The 24,909-nt window shown below is 42.8% G+C and overlaps 1 protein-coding gene across 2 annotated transcripts in view; it reads left to right on the top strand.

Moving 5' to 3' along the window:
* MYH9 (myosin heavy chain 9) overlaps window positions 1-24,909 on the top strand; it is a 170,376-nt gene that overhangs the window by 15,374 nt on the left and 130,093 nt on the right. For both annotated transcript variants that reach the window (XM_073644107.1, XM_073644108.1), the window contains exon 2: window positions 15,726-16,078. In XM_073644107.1, coding sequence (XP_073500208.1) covers window positions 15,746-16,078 — 333 coding nt within the window. In that variant the 5' untranslated portion in view covers window positions 15,726-15,745. The remainder of the gene's footprint in view (window positions 1-15,725; window positions 16,079-24,909) is intronic.

The following is a 24,909-nucleotide window of genomic DNA, read 5'->3' on the forward strand; positions in this document are numbered from 1 at the left end:
CGGAAGAGGCTGACTGACTCCTCACATGGACAGCCGCTCAACCAATTGTAGTGGCAGCCGCAGGAGTAAGGTGTCGGACGTCTCTGAACCAAGTAATTATTGCATATTCCGCCACAGCCTCCAAATCCGTTACCAGTTTGTGACTTCAGGGGTGATTGATCTTCGCGAATGTCACCTTTTAGCAATGGGAAGTCTTTTATGTGCTTCCTACTGTAGGAGCCTAGCAAAAGCACAGGATTTGTGCCCTATGCCAAATTCCCCTTCCCATAGATTGGCAAAAACAGATTTGCTCAAGCTGTATTAATAGAACCATAGCGGAAAGTTCTAATCCAATCTAAAATCCATAGTCTGCGCAGAGGTTCAAGGGTCCCTGAAGGGGTTAGTTAGAGAAGAAAAAATCCCATAAGGATATCTCCTCAGTCTATGGTTCCTCCCAGTCCGAGGATCTATGGCTCAATGATTAATCGTCCTCTTCATCGGCTAATGGTAGACCCTGCTTCCCAATTGAGGGTATGGACAAGCTGGTCAGATCAACCATGGGTTTGGGGGAGGAGAAAGCAGCCAGATCCCGGGAAGACATTGTTTGCGCTCCTTTCCAATTAAACCCTAAAACTCAGGGCCTCATTGACTGAGAATGAAGGAAGCTGGAAAGATCAGGGGCCTTACCCTCGTCCTCCTAAGAGAAGGTACACCTTCGAGTAGAAGGACTCGGAGCCTTGGGATAAGATCCCCAAAGTTGATGGGGCAGTTGCCAGATCGTCCAAAAAATCATCCCTACCATTGGAGAATTCGGGCGTGATGAGATCCTCAGACACCTTGTGAGACCATATGCTGGTGCCGTTGGCCCAGGGTTCCTCCTAATGCAGGACAATGCCAGACCTCATGTGGCTGGAGTGTCAGCAGTTCCTGCAAGATGAAGGCATTGAAGCTATAGACTGGACCGCCCGTTCCCCAGACCTGAATCAGATTGAGCACATCTGGGACATGTCTCTCTCCATCCACCAACGTCACGTTGCACTACAGACTGTCCAGGAGTTGGCGGATGCTTTAGTCCAGGTCTGGGAGGAGATCCCACAGGAGACCATCCGCAACCTCATCAGGAGCATGCCCAGGCGTTGTAGGGAGGTCATACAGGCACGTGGAGGCCACACACAATATTGAGCCTCATTTTGACTTGTTTTAAGGACATTACATCAAAGTTGGATCAGCCTGTAGTGTGTTTTTCCACTTTAATTTTGGGGGTGACTCCAAATCCAGACCTCCATTGGTTAATAAATTTGATTTCCATTGATTTTTTTTTTGTGATTTTGTTGTCGGTACATTCAACTTTGTACAGAACGGTATTCGGTGAGAATATTTCATTCATACAGATCTCGGATGTGTTATTTGAGTGTTCCCTTTATTTTTTGAGCAGTGTATTTATTTATACCAGGATGGGGGAAATTAACAATTGGGGGACATTACCCCTATAACACTGTTAGCAGCAGACCCCCCTTAACAGGGCATCATGACCCCATTTTTTTTCTTTTTTTTTTTTTTTTCTATTTTGCTCCTATAAAACCTAGGTGCGTTTTATGGTCTGGTGCGTCTTATAGTTCGAAAAATACAGTAATGACATCCTGCATCCCAAGTGTGCAATGGAGCCAAGCCCACTTGAGAATTTTGCAGGAAGCAATTCTAACAGCCTGGAACAAACAATAGGGAACAGAAAACCATTGGGACTCGACATGAAGCTGGTCATATCTACGAGAGTTAAGACTTCACTAACATGGTGGACGTCTCTAAGAAAGCTCCAAAAATGGTTATTGTGGATCCTTTCCCCATGCATTCGGGTTACTACAGACCCAAGTCAGCAAGTTTGGGGTGCCGTAGTGCAGGGTCAATACCTTCAGGGAACATGGTCTCCAGAAATTCATGTAAGATCATTGAACTACAGAGAACTTTGAGCAGTATGGGAGACGCTTCAGAGGTGCCAAAACCATCTCAGATATAATATGTTAGTCAGACAACGTCACAGCGGTATGCTTTTGTCAGGGAGGCCTGAAAAGTCCTATTCTGAGTTCTTTCAGACTGTTCTTTCAGACTGTTCTTTCAGACTGTTCTTTCAGACTGTTCTTTCAGACTGTTCTTTCAGACTGTTCTTTCAGACTGTTCTTTCAGACTGTTCTTTCAGACTGTTCTTTCAGACTGTTCTTTCAGACTGTTCTTTCAGACTGTTCTTTCAGACTGTTCTTTCAGACTGTTCTTTCAGACTGTTCTTTCAGACTGTTCTTTCAGACTGTTCTTTCAGACTGTTCTTTCAGACTGTTCTTTCAGACTGTTCTTTCAGACTGTTCTTTCAGACTGTTCTTTCAGACTGTTCTTTCAGACTGTTCTTTCAGACTGTTCTTTCAGACTGTTCTTTCAGACTGTTCTTTCAGACTGTTCTTTCAGACTGTTCTTTCAGACTGTTCTTTCAGACTGTTCTTTCAGACTGTTCTTTCAGACTGTTCTTTCAGACTGTTCTTTCAGACTGTTCTTTCAGACTGTTCTTTCAGACTGTTCTTTCAGACTGTTCTTTCAGACTGTTCTTTCAGACTGTTCTTTCAGACTGTTCTTTCAGACTGTTCTTTCAGACTGTTCTTTCAGACTGTTCTTTCAGACTGTTCTTTCAGACTGTTCTTTCAGACTTGTTACAACAGCTGACCCAACGTTGGGGTGTTCCTTGAATAGACCTGTTCGCACCTGGAAAAATTTGAAGGTGGCAAGTTTCTTCTCCCTGAATCCTGAGGACAACCTTGAGGGGGTGGATGCTTTTTCCCAAAGATGGGACAGAAATCTACTAAATGCCTTCCATCCTTTTCCCTTAATTCCAAGGGCCCTGAGGAAAATCAAGGAAGAGCAGGCTACAAGAATACTGATCAGCTCCTTTTTGGCCAGAAGGGTGTGGTTTCCTCTATTAAATCATATGGCTCTAGAAGACCCACTTTCCCTTTCAGAATGGAATGACCACCTACCTCATGGTCCACTCCTAGATCAAAATATATATCTATTGCACATGACAGCTTGGATCCTGAAAGGCAGATTGTCAGTCTGTCAGAGCGAGTGGTCACAACTATGCAAGTAGGAAACTGGTATCTTCTGCTATTTTATCTGGAAGAAGTTTTGCTCATTTTTGTGAATCCATTGACTTGTCCCACCTGAACCTAAAGCAGATCATTCTACCCTCTTTTGCCAGCATCCAAAATACACGAGAGGGAAAATTTTTCATTCTATGGATGTAAGGCTGACTGTTCTTACGTTGAGGCTACGGAATGTTGGAGGAAAGACTCAAACCTCTTCATTCAGTTCGCAAGAAAGAACAAGGGTAAGAAGACCTTGAAAGCAACATCAGCCAGATGGTTTTCATTCACCATTTCCTTGGCATATGTATCAAAAGGGAGAGCTCCACCAGAGGGCGTTAAGGCACATTCAACACAAGCAATCTCTGCTTCTTGAGCACAGAGGGCAGGAGCCTCAATGGACCAGATTTGTAGGGCCACAACCTGGTCTAGCCTAAATACCTTCTGCAAATCCTATAAGCTGGACAACAGTTGGCCTATGAAATGAAAGTCCTTCAGGCAGTGGTCTCACCCTAAAAAAAAGTTTGGTATTTCTCCTGGTTTGGAAAGTAGGGATTGGTCCTACCAATAATTGTATTTCCAGGAGTCCATCATGACTGCACTCTGAATTCCTTGTACTTGCGTGCAGTTAACATTGTGTGAGAATTCAATAAATTTAAGTTGCAACCATGCTTGGTGTGTTTATTGGCTAAAACACTGAGGATGAGTTGGAGGTGGGGGGGGAGGCTTTTTTGGCTGTTTTCACGTTCAGTATCTGCATCTCTTGACAGCAAAAAAACGTTCGGTTTTGCATACAGAAGACTGCTTTTTGGAGCTAAACTATATTTGATAAAAAGGCACGTGGGACATCGCTTAAGCCCTTGGATTACCGTCAGACCTAGGGTGAGTATATTCATTAATTTCAATTATTTAAATGTCTGTTGAATTTCAAATAGTGTGTTTAACTCTTAACTTGGTAATGAGGGTGTCTGGCTGACGCTTCTTCATTACTAAAGCTAGGGTTCGGTGTCAGTGACACCTAATGCACATGTGTTGTCAGTACATGTGGATTCACCACATGTACTGACATTTCAATAAGTAAAAATTGACATGAGGGTGAGTTTGGGTACTTGTCCATCAGGAAATAATGTGGGTTTGGCGCTGTGTATGTATTTATGTAGTATCAAACCCGCATCTGCCAGATGTTACAGCATAGTGGTTGGGATTTCTAGAAATCCCATATCCACTATGCTTGCATCTGAGGCTGCTTACACGGACATGCAGAGCATCTTTCAGGACCGCAGCATGTCCATTTCTCTTGCGAAGTAGTTAGTCTCCACAACAGAAATTTGACCATTTGAATGCGGTAAATCCGCATGGTTCACTGAACACATGCAAATTTCTGTAGAACGCAGCATAAAATATGCTGTGTCCAAAGCGCTGCTATGTCAGGATCGTGTACACGTACCCTTAATTGAAAAAAGGTATGTAGGCTCCCACGTCATTTTCATATCCAGTAGAGGGAAAGCCCACCAATGGGGACTGATATTACAAGCCGGGGAAGGGGCCATTAGCCAAAGATGTTTCCTAACAGCCCACAGCTGTTTGCTTAGCCTTTACTGGCTAGGTTATAGGGGGACCCCAGAAAAAAAAATTGTAGTAGGGTCCCCCTATAAAATCTAACTAGCTAAGGCTAGGCAAACAGCTGCAGGCTAATATTAATAGCCAGGGAAGGGGCCATGGACCCTGGCCCCTACCGAGGCTAACAATATCAGCTCTGTCCCAGAAATGGCGCATCCATGGCGCAGCGTGGCTCCTGCAGCGACTCAGCTGTCATGTGTGTGCCCGCTATTAAAGACCATGAATTTTCACTACAACCCACTCCCATGGGCGTGGGGAGTAGTAAATATTCATGCTCTTTAACAGCGGGCCCACGAGACCGCAGAGCCACAGCAGGAGTTGCCCTGTGGGTATGGTGTGCGTGCTATTAGGCTGTGTGCCCACTATGCGTTTTCCAAGTGTTTATGCTGCGGAATTTCTGCAGCATAAACGCTTGGGAAACGCTTGGTAATCCGCCCCCCCATGGTCCCCAATGACAAGCTGCAATGTCAATGCCCGTGCTGCGGACTTTAACGCAGCGTTTATGCTGCGCTCAAAAATCCGCAGCATGTGCATTAATTTTGCGGACACGCAGCGTAATCGCCGCCATTGACTTGCATTGAAACGCATATTATCCGTCTCAGTACATTTGTGTACACGGATAATATGCGTTTCTATATGCGGATGGTACCCAAGTCTGGAGGAGAGGAGACTCATCCAGACCTGGGTACCATAGAACCTGTAAAAAAAAAAAAAAAAAAAAATTATACTCTCCTCCTGGTGTTTTGTCCGGTGTCTTGCATTGCTCGTGCTGTTGTGAAGGACCTGCCATGACGTCATTGAGTCATGTGACCCATCACATGACTCAATGACGTACCTCTGGTCCTTCACACCACCGCGAGCAATGCAATACACCGGACGGAGCAGATAAAACACCGGGAGGACATCGGAAGCTGAGTATAAACTTTATTTTTTACCATTCTTCTTTCTTCTTTTTTTTTTTTTTTTTTTTTTTTTTTTTTACGAACTTGGTCACACTACTTTAAATCCATGCCGGTTACATGGATTTATATAGTGTGAACAAGTTGTCAAGCACTTTTCCAAGTGATGCTAAAATCGCTTGGAAAAGCGCTTGATAACCCGCATGCAGAAATGCATGAAAACGCTTGACAAACGCTTCTACCTGGCGGAAAAAACGCATGCTTTTTTCCTGCCAGGGAGAAGCTTAAAAAATTTGCAGCATTTTTGCATCGTGGGCACATAGCCTTAAAGTGAGTGAATGATCGCTGCTCCCCACGGCCATAGTCCCAGCGTGGAGAGCAGTGACTATTCCGGCTGCTCATATCGGTGTGAGGGCACATGGTAGTTACGCCTTGCGCGGCTCACACAGTGAAATCCGTGTCGGCAGCAGAGCAGGATTCTGCGCTGGAGGTGAGTATAATTGTATTGTGTTTTTTTTTGTTTGTTTGTTTTTTTTGTGTGCATTGTGATGGGGATCAGGGGTTGTCATGCATACCAGGATGGGGGCTAGGGTGCCATGCATATCAGGATGGGGGATATTAACAGAATTGGGGGACATTACACCTATACCAGTGTCAGCAGCAGACCCCCTCCCCATTAACAGGGCATCATGACCACATTTTTTTTCTATTTTCCTCCTCTAAAACCTTAGTGCGTCTTATAGTCCAAAAAATACGCAAATTAGTTTTATTTTTTAATTGGAAGTGGTTCCAGAAATATGAAGATTTATTAAGGGATTTCCATCTTACAATAATTCATGTGCTAGAAATCCAAGCGGCCGAATTCATTCTTTAGCATAAAACACATATACAAATTTTTTTTCATGCTGAGATTTCCATTCGATCTTCCCTGGGCAATTCACTTTTTGAATTGGTGAACGTCTCTGTAATCTTCTAAATTTTTATTTTTGTTTTCCGTAATGCCATTTACTAAACTTGTTAATTATGACAACTTTGTTTATCGTGTAAATATACATGGGTGATTTGAGTTAGTTTAGTTTATATTATGTAGAGCACACTTTTCTAGCTTCCGAAACGTATTTCTTTCGGAACTCGGGCTGCTAGTTTTTTTTTATTTTTCCTTTCCAGCTTCGGTGCCATTCCTGCATTGTTGGCACTATTGACTCCAAAAAGCAGTCACCGACTGCAGGATTTACTATGGTCAGAGTGGCTCTCTGCTGACTGGCAACTGGCATTGTGTAATTTGTGGATTTCAAGGGGATAATAAACCCTATTCACACAAAGCAGTCCTTGACGTTCAAAATGGGAGTTTAAGGCTGTGTGCCCACGATGCGTTTTCCAAGCACCCAGGTACCATTAAAAGCTGTAAAAAAAAATAAATAAAATTATATTCACCTTCCGACGGCCCCCGGTCTCCTTTTCGCTTGTCGACAGATCGCGCAGGACTGAAGGACCTTCGCTGACGTCAGTCATGTGACGGCAGGTTCTTCAGTACAGCTTACCGCGATCTGTCGGCAGCCAGGAAGGAGCGCAGCATGACAGCGCGGGTCATCGGAAGGTAAGTATAGGTTTATTTTATTTTTAACCATTCTCTCGGGTCACACTATATAAATCCATGCCGTTTGCATGGATTTATATAGTGTGACCTAGTTGTCAAGCACTTTCCAAGTGATGCTAAAATCGCTTGGAAAACTCTTGACACCCGCATGCGGAAATGCATGTGAAGACCGCTTCACCTCCGCATGTCCCTGGCATGAAAAACGCATGTACAATCCGCATGCTTTTTTTTCTGCCAGGGAGATGCAGAAACGCTCAGGAAAAAATCCGGAGCATTTCTACATCGTGGGCACAAACTAATTTTAGCCTTTGAATGCAGCAGGATTCTGACGGATCCTGTCAGACTTTAGATACATGTACACTTGTTTTTTGATGTAGAAAATTCTGTCTGAAAAAATGCTGCTTAAAATTCTCATGGTTTAGACATATTTTTTTTTTTCACTTTTCTCACTCATTTGAACAGGTAAAAAATAAATGGCACATTAATTCAAATCTGCAAGAAAAAATGATGCGTGTTCATGAGACTTCAGAAATCCCATTCACTTTGCTGGAACTGTAAAACACTTTTTTTTTGTTGTGGTACTAATGTGTGAACAAGCCGTGCTCTCGTGTAAATAGGATGAGTCTTTCCTGAGAACTACGGTACATCTTTCTACATTAAATCCCTTATAGCAGTTCAGTGTCTCCTTCCCACAAAGCAATACTGTTCTTGTTTAGTCCATCATGCATAGTACTGACAAAGATCCCTTCTGACTTGAATAAGGGATGGAGTAATGGACACCAATTAACACAGGTATACACAAGAACCTTAACATTATTAAATGACCTATGCTGCACTATTTATAGGCAAAAATATTGCTAATGTGCTTTTAAAATGCCGTTTAAAGAGGAATGGAATAATTTGCAATCATGATGGCTTAAACTACACATTTGCTAGTAGCGCCAGTTTATAATTTGCTTAGTGTTATATAAACAGATTGTCTATAAATGCTAGCCCATAGGCTTGCAAGGGTTAAATAACAGATTTAAACCCTGTTTTCACCTTCATGACCAGGCCAAATTTTACAATTTTAACCAGTGTCACTTTGAGGTAATAACTCTGGAACACTTCAACGGATCTCACTGATTCTGAGATTTTTTTTCAATACATATTGTACTTCATCATGGTGGTAACATTTGTTTGATATGGCTTGTTTTATTAGTGGACATTTCGAAAATTTTTGCAAAAATGTGACACGAGTTTGAAAATTGTTACAAAACGATTAACATTTACCACATGGCAGCACGGTGGCTCCGTGGTTAGCACTGCAGCGGTGGAGTCCTGGCTTAAAATCCCACTAAGAACAACATCTGCAAGAAGTTTGTATGTTCTGTGTTTGTGTGGGTTTCCTCATAGTTCTCCGGTTTCCGCCCACACTCTAAAGACATACTGATAGGGAATGTAGATTGTGAGCCCCAATTGGGACAGCAATGATGTATGTAAAAATGATGTATGTAAAGGGCTGTGGAACTAATGACACTATATAAGTGAGTAAAATAAACTTCTACTTTACATCTGCATCATTTTTGAAATCTTATTTTTTTGTTAGGAGGGGTAAAATTTGTTCAGCAATTTCTCAAATTTACAAAACCTCCTTTTTTAGGGACTGTCACATTTGAAGTGACTTTGGGGGGCCTGAATTAAAGCAATGTGGAAGGAAAAAACATTGTTTTTTTTTTTTTTTACACAAAAATATTAATTTAACACAAAATTTTGTATTTTTACAAGGTTAACAAGAGAAGTCAAACCATCCAATTTGTGCAATTTCTCCTTAGTATGCAGGTACTGCTTATGCGGAGAACTACTGTTTGGGTACACAGCAGGACTCAAAAGGGAAGGAATGCCAATTGACTTTTGGAGTGCAAAATAGCTGGAATAGATAACGGACGCCCTGTCACATTTGCAGAGCCCTTGATGTGCCTAAACAGTGGAAATCCCCCAAAAGTGACCCTATTCTGTAAACTACACCCCTCAAGGAACTTATTCTAAAGGTGTGGTGAGCACCTTGAACCCCCAGGTGCTTCGCAGAATTCACACCATTTTAGAACGTTGTTCTGTGAAAATGAAGAAATTTTCCTGCAAAAAATGTTGCTTCACCCCAAGTTTTCATTTTCACAAGGGTAACTGGAGAATGGATACCCCATATGTGGTGGAAAACTACTGTTCGGGCACGTGGCAGGGCTTGGAAATGAAGCAGCACCAGTTGAATTCTGGAGCACAATTTTGTCTGGAAGAGATTGCGACTGCCTCTGGCATGCCAAAACAGCAGAAACCCCCGCAAGTGACCCCATTTTGGAATCTACACCTCTTGAGGAGTTCCTCTAGCGGTGTAATGAGCATTTTAACCCACAAGCGATTTACAGAATTGCAGAACATCTGGCTGAGTTGATGGAAAATTAATTTTTTTTTCCTCCTACTAAAATTATTACTTTGGCCTCAAGTTTTCAAAAGGAATAATGGGAGAAAATATACCACAAAATGTTACGCAATTTCTTCGGAGTACGCAGATACCCCATATGTGGTTGAAAACTACTTTTGAGGGCGAGTGCAAAGCTCAGAAGGGAAGGAGCGCCATATTGTAGTGCACATTTTACTGGAATGGTTTGAGGGTGCCATGTCACATTGGCAGAGCCCCTGAGGGCAGAAACACCCCAGAAATGACCTCATTTTTAGAAAATACACCTCAATGAGTTCACCTAAGGTGCATTGATCATATTAACACCAAGAATTTGTTGCAGAACCTTACACCATTGGGTGATGAGAAAAATTTAAATTTTTACCACAAATTTTGTTTTGGTCCCATATTTTTCATTCACATGGGGGAAATGGGTAAAAATTTGACCAATTTGACCATAATTGTGCTTTGGGGTGGGCCTGTGTCTTTTCTTGCTAATCTGGCATAGAGCACCAGGATAAGACCCTGCCTACAGTCCCACCCCAGAGCATGAGAATCTCATTAACTCAAAACTGCAAACTCTGATTACACAAGAACCACAAGATGGATTTCTTCACCTCAGGTATCATTTTAATCAGTGCAGCAACCTCAACCTGACTGCCTGTAGTTTACTTGGCAAGATCCTGCTGACAGGTTCCCTTTAATGCAAGGTGTAATGAAAAAAAAAAATATTTTCCTCTAAAATGTTGCTTTAGGGATGGCATGACAAAATTTGCTATCCAGTTTCTTCTGGGCACGCTGTGGTCAAATCTCTATTTGGACAAACTGCATAGCTCCGAAGGGAAGGAGCACCATATGAATTTTGGAACACAAATTTGGCTGAAATAGCGGACACCATGCCACATTTGTAGAGCCCTTAAGGTGCCTAAACAGGAACTCCCCCTCCCACAAGTGACCTCACTTTAAAAACTACACCCTAAAAGAATTTTATCCAGTGGTATGGTGCGCATTTTGAACTTGCAGGTAGTACAGGTACTACACCAAATTTGATAACATTAGGTCGTCATATTGAAAATTTTCAATTATCCTAAAAGTTGCTTTAGCTCCATATTTTTCATTTTTTTTTTTTCAAGAGTAACCATGAAAAAGTGGACACCAGTTTGTTCCCCACTGTCTTCTGAGCTTGAAAAGTTCTGTTTGGACACACAGCAGCGCTTGGAAGGGAAGAAGCGACACTTGGTATTAGAAATGTAAATTTAGCGGCAATAGTTTGTTGATCCCATGAGGGATGACAGGTCCTTATTTATAATTGTACGTATATCCATATATGTTGCTGCTTGGCTTCATTAGCCACTTTTGTAATGGTTCACAATTTGTACATGATTGTTGTTTGTTCTATGTTTATAGTTGGTTTGTCTGGTAAGTCTTTTTTTGTTTGTTTATGTTTGTATTGTCATTATTGGTCACACTTTTATGCACATTTGGTGACTTTCTGACTCCATTCATATTTTTCATCTTGCTCTTTGGCCTGGCCAGGCACTTTCCTTGATCAGGGCCAGCCCTCTTTTCTTTGTACCGGTAAATTTTTTTGTAGCGGACGCGCTACTTCCGGGGGTATACATGTTCTTTGCGTTCTATCTTCCCCGGGAATGCCAGCTTCTTTCCTATTGTGGCTATCCTAGGGGACTGCATCCCTCTTGATTTCTGAGGGGGCGGTTTCCAAAATCGGATATGATCTTTTACCTACTTCCGGTTGCGTTCCACCATAGCGTCTGGGTGGAACGCATGAGAGATAGGAAGGGGCGGCGGTTCGCCGACCGGATATGACGTCTTATCCAGTTCCGGTTGCGTCACATCACAGCACGTGGGCGGTACGCTGTGGAAATAGGAAGTTACCGTCCGACTTGCCACGATGCTGGAGAGATTATCTGAGGGCATCTATACTCACCTGAAGGGAATCACACTAAATTGGATAGATTATTTAATGTACACATGTGTTCACTGACAACATACCCCTGACGAAGCTGCGGTCTAGCAGCGCAACGCGTAGGGTCTCTGGTGCCAACAGGTAACTATGTCAATTTATTATTTTTGATTTATCCCTTGACTACTCAGGAGTGCCCGTTTTTGCCATACATGATTTAATTCATGATCCAATGTCGTACCTTACGTGGGATGACACTTTTTGGTAAATGCTGATACTATACGGGCCCCTAGTGCTAGCAGGTTATCACTCCCACTCATTCCTTCATTCCTTAATCTATTATGATGTATAGTCTGATTATTTGGGAATGCCTGGTCCATTACCTATGTTTGGTCTAGTGGTGCTGTGCTACCCTTCACTAGGGTGACATAGCTTGGTTAAAAACCATTATTGTATTATGAGATATTAAAATTGATGTATATTATACCTGTGGCCTAAGGGGGGATTTATTGCTTTGGAACATTATTGTTCTTCCCCCATGAATATTGTTATGCCTTGTCTGTTTTTAAATGTTTTTATTTTTTCTTGTGTTGTCAGTGTGTAATCATGTAATAAAGATTTTAGATTTTTTTCATTTTTCTAATATTGGGTGTGCACGGTTGTATATCCTGAGTCTTTTTTCTTCCAAACTACATTATACAATTATATCAGGTTACTGTAGCACCCCGTTTTGCTCACTATTCTATAGCAGTGCCCACCTCCTTGTAAAGGATGTTTGGACACACAGCAGCGCTTGGAAGGGAAGAAGCGACACTTGGTATTAGAAATGTAAATTTAGCGGCAATAGTTTGTTGATCCCATGAGGTACCAAAATGGCAGAAACCCGCACAAGTGGACCCATCAAGGAAGTCATTTAGGTCTGTGTGAGCATGTTGCATTTATTAAGAGCTTCACAGAACTTTTAAAATGAAAATGTGAAAACAAATGTATTTTTTTTTTTTTTTGCAAAAAAAAGTTTTTAGCCCCAAATTTGTCATTTTCACAATGGATAATAGGAAAAAACAGACCCAATAATTTGCTATGCATTTTCTTCTGAACTTGACACCATACGGAGTCATAAACTGCTGTCTTGGCACATGGCAGGGTTCGTGGAAGAAAGCGCGCCATTTGCCTGGAATAGATTGTGAATGCCATGTTGCATTTGGAAAGCCCCTGACATGCAGAAACTCCTCCCCCTTCACATGAGCCCCCATTTTGGAAACTGGACCCCTCAAGGAATTACTGTAATCTGTGGTTGTGCTAAGCATTTTTATTGTACTGTTATTTCACAGAACTTTAAAACATTTTAGATGTGAAAACAAAATTACGGTACTATATTTTTTTTTCCACTAAAATCCTGTTTTTAGCACCAAATGTATTAGGGGTAATAGGAGAAAATGGATTGCATAACTTGTACACTGTTTGGTAAAAATTGCATAACATATGGGGTACTACCGTTTAAGCAGGGATCGGATGGAAAGGAGCGCTAACTTGGCTTTTAGAAGGAAGATTCTGTACAAATAGATTGTGGGCTCCATTAGCAGAGCCCCTCTGGAGCCAAAACAGTAGAACCCCCATATTGGAAACTCCACTGCTTAAGGATTTCATCTTTGGGTGTATACAGTGAGTATTTTGAACCCACATGTGCCTCACAGAATTGTAGAACATTGGGATTTGGAAGTATATTAACATTTTAGTGGTAAAAATTATTTTTTATTTGCTGTAAATTCGTCAGTTACACAAAGCTGTAACTGGACCCCACAATTTATTATGCATTTTGTCCCGAACCTAGTGTTGCCCCACATGTCATCAGAAACTGTTTGGACACACGTCAGGCCGGGGAAGGAAAGGACGCTATTTGGCTTTTAGAGAACAGATTTTGTTAATGGTTTGCGGATGGTATTTGCGGTGCCCCAAGGCGCCAGAACAGCAGAAAAACCCTAAGGTTATGTTCACACCATGGTTTTTGATGCATTTTTTTATGCAAATTTTCAGCTGCGTTTTGCAGTACCAGCAAAGTTTGAGATTCCAGAAATCTCTTGCACACAGTTTTTTTTTTTTTTGTTCAGGATTTTGTGCTTTGCATGTTTTTTTGCAAAATAAAGCATGTCTCTTCTTTCAGCATTTTTTTCACCCATTGGAAGTAATGGGTGGTGAAAAAAACGCAACAAAAACTCAGGTATCAAGCTTTCAGGGTTTTTACAGCGTTTTTGTGCCTAAACCAGAATGAGACTTTTTTTTTTTTTTTCCTCCACTGAACTTTGTGCCTGCAGATCAGAGAAAAGGACAGTGAAAAATACGCACCAAAAAAAAGCAAAATTTGTGCATACCTAAATTTTCTTGACTTATTTGGGATGATTGGTGCCTAGTATATACCACCTCCTATCCATATGATATCAGAGTAAGGATAAATCACAAGTGGGAAAAAAAATTATGATCAGTAATTAAAATATACACAGCCTCTCATCCTTCTATATACTGCTTTTTCGGTGTATGGCTCAGCATCTGTTAATATTTTGTTCATAGTACCAGTTTCATATATATGGGTGATTATTACCCTTAATGCACTGTACTTTATAATACAGTTAAATTATCCCGGTGCACTTCACTTTCTATATTTCCATATATTTTCATTATCTCTATGGTTGTTTAAATATTCCTCCCCCTTTCACGCATTTGCACTTTAATGTATTTTATCTTTTATTGTGCTGTGTTCTGTGCTGCTTCTTATTAATTTAATCAGTCTGTTTGATCAGGTCTTGTAATTTTGTGTTTTTAATCAGTCTTGTCATATTTTGGTGTCCTTTAATAATATTATTTCATAGAAATTTAACTTTTATCATTCAAGTAGTTTTCCTTTTTCATATCACTACCGCAGGGTGTCAGCTGTCACCCGAGGCAATTTCAACCACTGGGTGGCGCTATATTTATTCCTCAGCGCTGTTAAAAAGGGATATTGAAAAGCTGAGCAAGGGTATGTGCCCACAATGCAGATTTGAAGCAGAAATTTCTTCAGCGCTTTTCCTCTCCCTGGCAGAAAAAAAACGCATGCGGATTTTTACATTCGTTTTTTTTCAAGCTGTTTTCCAAGCAATTTTGAGCATCACTCAAATGCATTCGGAAACGGGCTTGACAATATAAGTTGGTCACGCAATATAAATCCATGCAACTGGCATGGATTTATATTGTGTGACCAACTTATGAGGAGAGTTCTGCTTTCAAATGGTGCATCTATACTAAAAAAATAAAAATTAAAGGGGGAAAAAAAAAACCTTATACTCGACTCTCCGGCGGTCCCCAGTCTCCTCCCGACGGCGATCCTCTCTCCTCGGTGGCCTGCAGTGTACTGGCAGGACCTGCGGTGACGTCATTTAATCAGCTGATGGTCGCGTACATCGCGGGCCACCGAGGAGAGAGTATCGCCGCCAGGAGGAGACCGGGGGCTGCTGGAGAGGTGAGTTTGAGTAACTTTTTTAATTTTTACTTTATAATTCTTTAACTTGCAGGTATGATGGTACCTGGGTTGGATGAGTCTCCTCTTCTCCCAACCCCGGGTACCATCCGCGCATTGAACCGCACAAAATCCGCATGTATAAATCTATACATGTGGATTTTATGCTGTTCAATGCAAGTCGCGGCCAAATTGGTTGTGCTACGGATTTTTCTGCAATGATAATCCGCAGCAGAAGTTTCCGCAGCATGTGCACAACACATGCGGATTAACATTGGGAAAAATGGCCAACATCTTTAAGTGTTTTTTTTTTTTAAGCGCCACGGAAACGCATTAAATCCGCATAGTGGGCACACAGCCTCCCCATTACTTTCCCTTAATGCTATACATCAAGAAAAAGTGATGTAGGCAGATCAACGGAGCTTGGAAACTTCCTGGTTGGCTGAAATCCATGCCTTTTCATGCATGAGCCTGTCATGCAAATGTCTGTTTTGGTAAATGCTTGTACATTATATAACTATTTAGTGATAGGTCCCCTTTAAGTTTCTTGCATGCCATCTTTACATGTTTCATTGTGTGTTCCAATGTGAAAAAAATAGCTCAAAGCTTAGTATTCTAACAATTTTTTTTTCTTTTTCTTCCTTTTTTTTTTGTTTACAGTTTGGTTTTACTGACAGATAATGGCACAAAAAGATGCAGACAAATACCTATATGTGGACCGCAACTTTATCAACAATCCTTTAGCTCAGGCAGACTGGGCTGCAAAAAAGCAAATATGGGTACCCTCTGAAAAACATGGCTTTGAAGCCGCAAGTCTGAAGGAAGAGGTGGGAGATGAGGTGATTGTTGAGTTGGCAGAAAATGGGAAAAAAGTTAAGGTCAACAAAGATGACGTACAAAAGATGAACCCACCTAAGTTCTCTAAAGTTGAAGATATGGCTGAGCTGACATGCTTGAATGAAGCCTCCGTCCTGCACAATCTGAAAGAGAGATACTATTCTGGCTTAATATATGTAAGTAAATCTTGATATTGTAAAACATTGCAGAAAGACCCGACATGACATTTATCTGAAAATCCCATAATTATTTATCCTTTTGGAATGTCAATATTTACTAGACTATTAATGTTTATTCCAAGAAGTTAGTTTCCCAGTTGTCTCCTTGACCGCACCAGAGATTTCCTTTTCAATCAGGATGAGGTAAAGGTTTTTGTTCATTTCTTGGTCAATATGCCTGTCTTTCTACATATGAGAAAAACAGATGTTACGCCTATGTTCTAAAGATGACGAATTCTAAGTTCTTTGTACACATTACAGTGGAACAATTAGCCGCACTAGTGTGCAACACAAATGGCACCGATCACCTCTGTTTAAGGAATACAAGCAATATGCCAAATCCAAACATAAAAAAAAATGTTGAATATGCTCAAATTGCTAGTATATCACCCTAAACCTTCATCTAAAATTTGTATTGCTTCTTTTGTCAAAGATGAAGCGCCTGCATTTATGGATGATATAAAGTCTGCCTGGTTAGGAAAGAAATCCATTCTGCCTTTTCTACTTATCCCATTGCCACTACCTCTGGTATCTTAAAAAAACAAACAAACAAACAAACCTGTCATTGTCTCTGAAAATAATGTATTTCACTTTTCCATTAAACGGGGGTTGTTTGAGGAAGGGAGGTGTGGATGGAAGATTCTTAATGATTATAAAATATTGCTGCTGACTTAACCTTGTTTCAGTTTAAACATATTAAAGATGAAATGCCAGGTAATAAAGCAGTTAAATGACTTTTCACCAGTTTGAGCATGTTAATCTGGCCACACCATGGAATAGTGGCTGCGGGGCTGAGTAAAACGCATTTTTTTTTTGTGTAACTTCTACATTGCAGACAGATTGGCTTGTAAAATTTAGCTTAGAATTTGTTACTTTAAAGAAGTTGTCCACAACAGGCATCATGTGACCCGCTGCTGATGTCACTAAAGTGAGGCGTGACATCAATGGTGGATGCTGGGCTATGGACGGGGTTACCCTACACATCAGACTCTGCATCCACCACACGCTTTCCCAATGAATGAGAGGGAAAGCGTGCAGTGGATGCGACGCACGGGGTAACCTCACCCACAGCCCATCACTCACTGTGGAACACAGAAGACAGAGACCCCCGGCTGCAGCCGGAACTTGATGTGACATCAGCAAATGTCAGAGCTTGCTGCAGCCGGGGGTCACGTGATGCCTGTGAGCGGCCAGCGATGGCACTGCTCACAGGCAATACGGACAGCAGAAGGTAATTACAAAAACACTTATGGGCAGTGGTTAAATACATTGGGGGGTAATAAAAAGTAGTGCACCACTCCTTTAACTGGATGTTGCCAGAGATTTGTGTCTGGGGGCGTGTACTTCCCCTGCATGGGGTTGATCACTCAGAAGTATACTGTCATGCAGGGAAAAAAAGATATGCCCTCCAGTACTCTCATCTCTGCAGCTACTGTGTAGAGAGACAGCATAGCCAAGTTATGTATTATAAACCCTTCAAAGACCTGTCACTGGCTCCAAAAATTGATTTTTAAATATCTTGTAAAAATCCCTGAGCTACCCTGATTGTATTTTATTTGCGCTCCATTGCAGAAATTTAAATTTGTTGCTTTTGGCAGTGCAGTTTAAAAGAAATGCCCAGTTGAACTGCAAGAAGATATGTTTATTCGGTCGCCCATGACAGCACCACGTGAGAGAGGATCCGCCCATCAAGGACAGGAAACCTACAGGTTAAAAAGGGCGGCCCTCTCTTCCCTCCTCAGTTTAGGTTTCCTGTCCATGATGACCTTGCAGGCTTACCTGCAGAAGATGGACTCCTGTCCCAAAGAGGGCCACAGCAGGTGGTTGGAGCCGGTCCGTCCCGGTCCTCTGGAGACGCCACGGCAGGGCTCATGGGGGCGCCTCCGTGAGCATTGCGGCGGACGTGACATCGCCTCACGGGAGGTAGATGTCCGCCAGGTGTGGGGCCGCTAGCGGGCTTCCCCCCCCCCCCCCCCCCTCTCCTCCCCTCCGCTACAGCTTGCAGGAGATCCAGGTCGCGCCGGCGGCGCACGTGACGGGCGCGACCTTCTGACGCGACTTCCGGTGCGCCGGGCAGGAAGCCCTGTGACGTCACCGGAAGGGGCGGGGCTCGTTTGAATTTTTTGGCACTAGCAGCTGAACGCCGGGGGATTGAGGACCTGGCGGCGAGGAGCCCACCTGGGGAGGAAGACCAGGGAGCAGGTAACGCCCTCCTGGGTAAAAAAAAAAAAAAAAAAAAACACACACACCCACACATGGTACCGGTATGGCCAGTATATAAAGGGTCTGGTAACATACAGAGGTGCTTCCCAGCCCATTCTTACATTGTAAGCTATGGAAGATTCACAGGAGCTGTCACCTAGGCAACAACATCTGCTGCAGGAGCAGCCCTCTGGGGAGCCCTCACAACTAGTGGCGCAGCGTCATTCCCGGCTAGGGTCTGGTCGTACAACTAGAAGAGCTACCACTAAGAGCAGGAAGGACGGTCCGGTGCGGCGTGATTCCTCGCCATGCATGCTGGATTCTTCTGTTTCTACGGTACCGAAGGTTCTGTGGGGTGAGTGGAATCTTCGTGAAAGTTCTACTAATGTTTCCTTCTTCTTTCTATCTATGACTTTCTTTTAGAGCAAGAAATGTTCCTCAAAGTCCAAGCACAGAGAGTGTGCCTTATGCAGCTGTCCACTCCCTGATTCATATAGCAAAAGGTTATGTCAGCTTTGTATCAGCAAAATGATATCGGAGGAGACCCCAGATTTTTCCCTAGGCCTAAGAACTTTAATAAGGGAAGAAATAGGCAAAGCATTGCAAGGTTCAGAGTCTGGGCATATTCCTCAAGAAACCCAGCTGGGTTCAGACTGAGCTATCAGTCGCTTCCTCCTCCGCCTTCTCTTCCTCTGATAGTGAGCCAGATAGACAGTGCTTCCCCCTGAAGGAGGTCGATGCCCTAGTAAAAGCCGTCCGATCTACAATGGGGATAGTGGACTCGAGGATAGAGAAGTCAGCTGAGGATGTTGTTTGGTGGTCTGGGGCTAAAGAAGAGAAGGGTCTTTCCAGTAAATTCAAAGGTGAAAGACCTCATTGATAAGGAGTGGAGAAAGCCTGACAAGAAGGGTAGTGTTCCTCCATCCTTTAAAAGGAAATATCCGTTTGAGGATGCTATGTGTTCCTCCTGGTTAAAAGCACCCAAGCTGGATGTTGCTGTTACCAAAGCAGCGAAAAGAACTTCCCTCCCGTTCGATGATATGGGTGCATTGAGAGATCCCCTAGACAGACTGGCTGATACTTTCCTGAAAGGGGCATGGGAGACAGCTGCGGGAGCACTGAGACCAACAGTAGCAGCTACCTGTACGTCCAGAGCCCTGATTGTGTGGCTTGAACAGCTAGACAGTCAGTTGAAGGATGGGACTTCTAGGAAAGACATTATTTCTTCCCTTCCACTGGTTCAGGGGACGGCAGCTTTTCTTGCTGATGCATCTGTGGACTCGGTGAGGTTGGCAGCAAAGTCAGCAGCACTGTCAAATGCGGCTCGGCGAGCCTTGTGGATTAAAAGCTGGCCAGCGGATTTACAGACTAAGTCCAGACTGTGTACAATCCCGTGTGAAGGGGAATACCTCTTTGGTCAGACCATGGATGACTTATTGGAGAAAGCGGGGGACCCTAAGAAGGGTGTTCCATCAGTACCTCTACCCTCCTTTAAGAGATCGTTCCGGAAGAGGAAATTTTTCCGGAAGAGATATTTCAGGGAGCAAGACAAGTCTGACGAAAGGGGTCGAAAAGGTAGAGGTCTACTCTTTGGTCCGTCTCCAAAAATTGTGTATCCCCTGGCTTCTGCTCAATCAGCCCAGGTGGGAGGGAGATTGTCTTTTTTTTTTTTTTGTCCCAGCTTGGGAACAGATTTCTCATAGTAATTGGATTTTGAGCATGATTAAGTATGGTCTTAAATTTCAATTTAAAGCATTGCCTCACAAAAGATTCATGGTTGTTCCCTCCAGATCTTCCCCAGAACGCCAGGCTGCCCTCGTTTCGGAAGTACAAACCCTAATAAGAAAGCACGTCCTGATTGAGGTTCCGGAAGCTGAAAAGGGTCTTGGTTTCTACTCCCCGCTCTTCTTGATTCTGAAACCGGATGGAAGTTTCAGGACAATTATAAATCTGAAATCCCTGAATAATTTCCTTTAAAATACACACCTTTAAAATGGAGTCTTTAAAATCCGTAATAAAGTTACTTTTTCCCCACTGCTATATGGTAGTGCTCGATCTCAAAGATGCGTATTACCATATCCCAATTCATAGTGATTACCAGAAATACTTGAGGCTGGCCATTGAAATAGATGGGGTGGTTAAACACTTCCAATACACTGCACTCCCCTTCGGTTTAGCTATAGCCCCACGGGTTTTTACTAAAGTAATGGCGGAAGTTATGGCCCATATAAGAGAAAGGGACATTCTAATTATCCCTTACCTGGATGATCTCCTGATAGTGGCAAATTTGTTGGTTCAGTGCGAGACCCACCTGCCTGAGACCATGTCGGTCTTAAAGAGTTTGGGGTGGTTTCTAAATTTAGAAAAGTCTAGATTATCTCCACTCAAGGTACAACAATATCTGGGGGTCATATTAGATTCCAGGAAACAGCTATGTTGTCTTCCAGAAGAGAAAATTGGTAGAATCCGGGAGTTGGTAGAACAATGTATACATAAACCTTCTATGTCACTCCGTAAGGCCATGTCACTATTGGGAACCTTCACCTCCACTTTTCCTGCGGTTCGTTGGTCACAATTGCATTCAAGAGCCTTTCCGTGGGATGTGTTGTACAATAACGCAGCTTTAGAGGGGCATCTAGACCGTAAGTTTACGCTAGGTCCTTGTGCCATACGGTCCCTTCGTTGGTGGTTAAGACAATCTTGCTAAAGGGGTTCCCTGGGAATGTAGTCCAACTGCTGTTTTGTCCACTGATGTAAGTGCTACAGGTTGGGGAGCTCACTTTGAAGGGAAATTAGTGCAGGGAACCTGGTCAAGCAGTGAGCAACAGTTGTCATCTAATGTTAAGGAGCTTCTGGCGGTGCAGCATGCGTTCAACGAGTTCCTTATATATTTACAGGACCAGCATGTCCGTGTACTCTCGGACAATCAAGTCACGGTAGCTTACATAAACCACCAAGGGGGAACCCGCTCAAGAAACTTGATGAGGGTAGCGAACGCACTTCTGCTGAAAGCCGAAGATCACTGTCTCTCTCTTTCGGCTACTCATCTAAAAGGCAAGGAAAACATCACAGCGGATTTCCTCAGCCGTACTTCTGTAAAAGAGGGAGAGTGGTCCCTAAATACACAAATATTCTCCAGAATCGTAGAATTGTGGGGCCTTCCGACTGTGGACTTATTCGCAACAAGAGCCAATCGGAAAGTGGAAAATTTTTGTTCCTTAGACCCCAGAGAAGGACCCCTGGCAGTGGACGCCTTCATGGTTCCCTGGAGATTTCCTCTGGCATATGCCTTCCCTCCCATGATCCTGCTCCCAGCGGTGTTAAGAAAGATCAGGGCAGACCGGGCCAGAGTGATACTCATATATGTCCCTTTTGGCCCAAAAGACCGTGGTTCCCTTGTCTCCGGAAGATGTCCATATCAGATCCCTGGGTTCTTCCGGAGATTCCGGACCTCCTCACTCAAGGGCCACTTTCCCATCCTCCAACCCCTAGTCTACATTTGACGGCGTGGAATTTGAGAGGGTGTTATTGACCAACAAAGGATTCCCCGCAAATGTAGTGAATACTCTCCTGGCTAGCAGAAAACCTGTTACCACCTGTATTTATGCCAGGACCTGGAGGAAGTTTCTGTCGTTTGCAGAAGTTAAGGTGGAGGAGGGGCCCCCTATTGGGAAAATTCTGGAATTTCTGCAGCGAGGCTTAGAATTAGGCATCACTACCAGTACCTTGAAAGTACAGGTGTCGGTGTTGGGAGCTTTATTTTCTTCCAATATTGCAGATAACTATTGGATAGCCCGTTTTTTAAAAGCTTCCTTTAGGTGTAGACCCATTACCAAGGTAAAGATGTCTCCCAGGGATTTGAATTTTGTCTTGGATGCCTTGACCAGTCCTCCTTTCGAGCCACTAGATTTAGTCTCCCCCAAAATTATTTTCCTAAAGACGGTCCTGTTAGTAGCCCTAACTTCAGCCAGGAGAGTCAGTGACCTACAGGCCCTTTCAATATGCCCTCCATTTACGCAAATTCTGGACGATAGGCTGGATCAGGTTTTAATATAATCCGTTCTTCCTAAAGTGGCCACTCGATTCCATAGAACCCAGGAAATAGTTCTCCCAACTTTTTGCTTTCCGCCCAAAAACCAAAAAGAGAAACTTCACACTTTAGACGTTAGGAGGTGCGTACTAAGGTACTTGGAAGTATCACGTGGCTTTAGAAAGGATAAGTCCCTATTTATTTGTTATCAGGGGGCTAGGAAGGGTTGTAAGGCCTCAAAGGCTACAATCGCTAGATGGATCAAGGAGGCCATTTCCCTCGCATACTCCTCAGGGGATAAAGAGATACCGGAGGGATTGAGGGTGCATTCTACCAGAGCGGTATCAACCTCCTGGGCGGAGAAGACAGGGCTTTCCATTGAGGAAATTTGTAAGGCTGCCACTTGGTCTTCTCCCTCTACTTTCTATAAACACTATAGATTGGATCTGGGTGGCTCTGCAGATCTCACTTTCAGGAGAAGGGTGCTTCAAGCTGTGGTCCCTCCCTAATTTCCTTCGTCTCTGTAATTCTCTCACGTGGTGCTGTCATGGGCGACCGAATAAAGCCTTAGTTACTTACCGGTAACGGGATTTTTCGGAGCCCATGACAACACCTTCATATTCCCTCCCTTCACTGGTGTTGTGCACTCCTGTAGATTTGATTTCTTTTTGTGCACCCTTGCGGGAAATTGATGAAAAGTAATGTACTTAATGTGATTGTTTTGTTATAACTAACCTTGGGGGTACTCTCATGCTCTGTTAACTAAACTGAGGCAGGAAGAGAGGGCCGCCCTTTTTAACCTGTAGGTTTCCTGTCCTTGATGGGCGGATCCTCTCTCTCACGTGGTGCTGTCATGGGCTCCGAAAAATCCCGTTACCGGTAAGTAACTAAGGCTTTTCTCTGGGGGACATGAACTTTCAAACCTCCCTCCCGGACACTGCCAGTCAAGCCTTGGCAGTTCTAACCATGTGACACTGCCAATAACTGCACCAGCAGAGGCTGCTGAGCTCTCATTGGCAGTGTCTGGAAGGGAGGGCTGAAGGTGGACGCCCCCAGAGAAGACTCTGAAGAAACGCCCAGTTAAACTGCATGCAGAGATTTCACATACTTCACGCCAAAAAAAGAAATGTAAATATCTGCAGTGGTATGAAGCAGCACAAAAGTGGTAAAATGGGGTAGCTTAGAGATTTGTACAAATGTGTTCACATTTTTATTTAGCAAGTTACAGGTTTTCTTTAAACACTTGTCATCCATTTGAGGATTCTACCCAACTGAGAAATTCTATGGATTGTAAAGCAGAGAACCACCTTTAAAGTTGGTGGTTGGTGCCTTGCTATATTGGGCAGCTGCTACTTGTTTAAAGGCTGTTTGTTTATTCTAGACTGTCTTATTGTAAAGTCAAACATTTTTTTTTTTTTTTTTTTTTAAATTATCCACTTTTCACCCAGGAAAAAAACTAACGATTATCATCCTTATGGCATCATTTATTTAAATTTACAAGACCAAAAACTATTTTCTAAATGAACCCCTTTCTGACTGCCACTGTAATTATATGGCACAAGTCTGGAGCAGATGTTTGAAGCAGGCTCACGGGTGAAACCAATCCCATGCCTGGCAGATAATACTTGAGATAGAGGCAGCCGGGAGCTGCCTCTAACAGTCGTAGGTGGAGAGGAGCTCAGCCCAGTACATTTAACCGTTGAAATTATGTCAATCTTACAACTGCATTACCAACGTGCCAGCATGAGAACATCATTCTATAAGCCCATCGACTGCCCCGTGACTTGATCTCTCGGGGGGCACCAATGGGTTTCTGTGGCAGCCCGAAGTCTGCTTTAAATACTGTGCTTGCCATCACAGAGCTCCATTGAAACAAAACGTGTGGCTCTGCTCCAGAGGAGAAAGTGATTTTTACTATATGCAGCAATACATTAATGCAAGTACAGGGCATAAGACAATTGCAGGTTCAAGTCCCCTAAGGGGACTAACACATTCATTAAAGTAAAACTAAAAAGAATTAAAAAAATAATAATAATTTTGAATTGTCCCACTTTTCGCCTCGTTTTAAAATTAAACATATTAAATGTGGTATTGCCTTGACCAGAAGTCAAAATTATCAAAAAATTAAAAATTAATCTGATCAGTAAACTCCATAAAGAAGAAAATAAATAAATCCCAGAATGTACTGTTTCTTCTTGGTCACTGCAAAGCAGCAACAAAAATTCAGCAAGTGATCAAAATGACACATCTGTCCTAAAATGCTATGAATAAAAAGTCAGCTTACCTCACAAAATAAGCCCTAAAACAGCTTTCCAGTTTCTCCTTTTTTCCATCGCTAAAATAATAAACTAAAGTTTGGTACTGCTTTAATCGCATTCATCAAAGACAGCAGGGCTGTGGAGTCAGTGTAAAATGGACCGACTCCAACTCCTAAAATATAATAAATTGGGTACCATAATTCAATGCAGTTTGTGGGGAATATTTTTTCATAAGAATTTGGGAAAGTTATGAAATGCCCTATTCCTGATCTGAGGGTCTAGACTTTTAGCTGAGATGA

This window comes from Phyllobates terribilis, unplaced genomic scaffold (assembly GCF_046119375.1).
Source record: "Phyllobates terribilis strain yellow unplaced genomic scaffold, ASM4611937v1 Scaffold_8__6_contigs__length_399053987, whole genome shotgun sequence".
NCBI classification, from domain to species: domain Eukaryota; kingdom Metazoa; phylum Chordata; class Amphibia; order Anura; family Dendrobatidae; genus Phyllobates; species Phyllobates terribilis.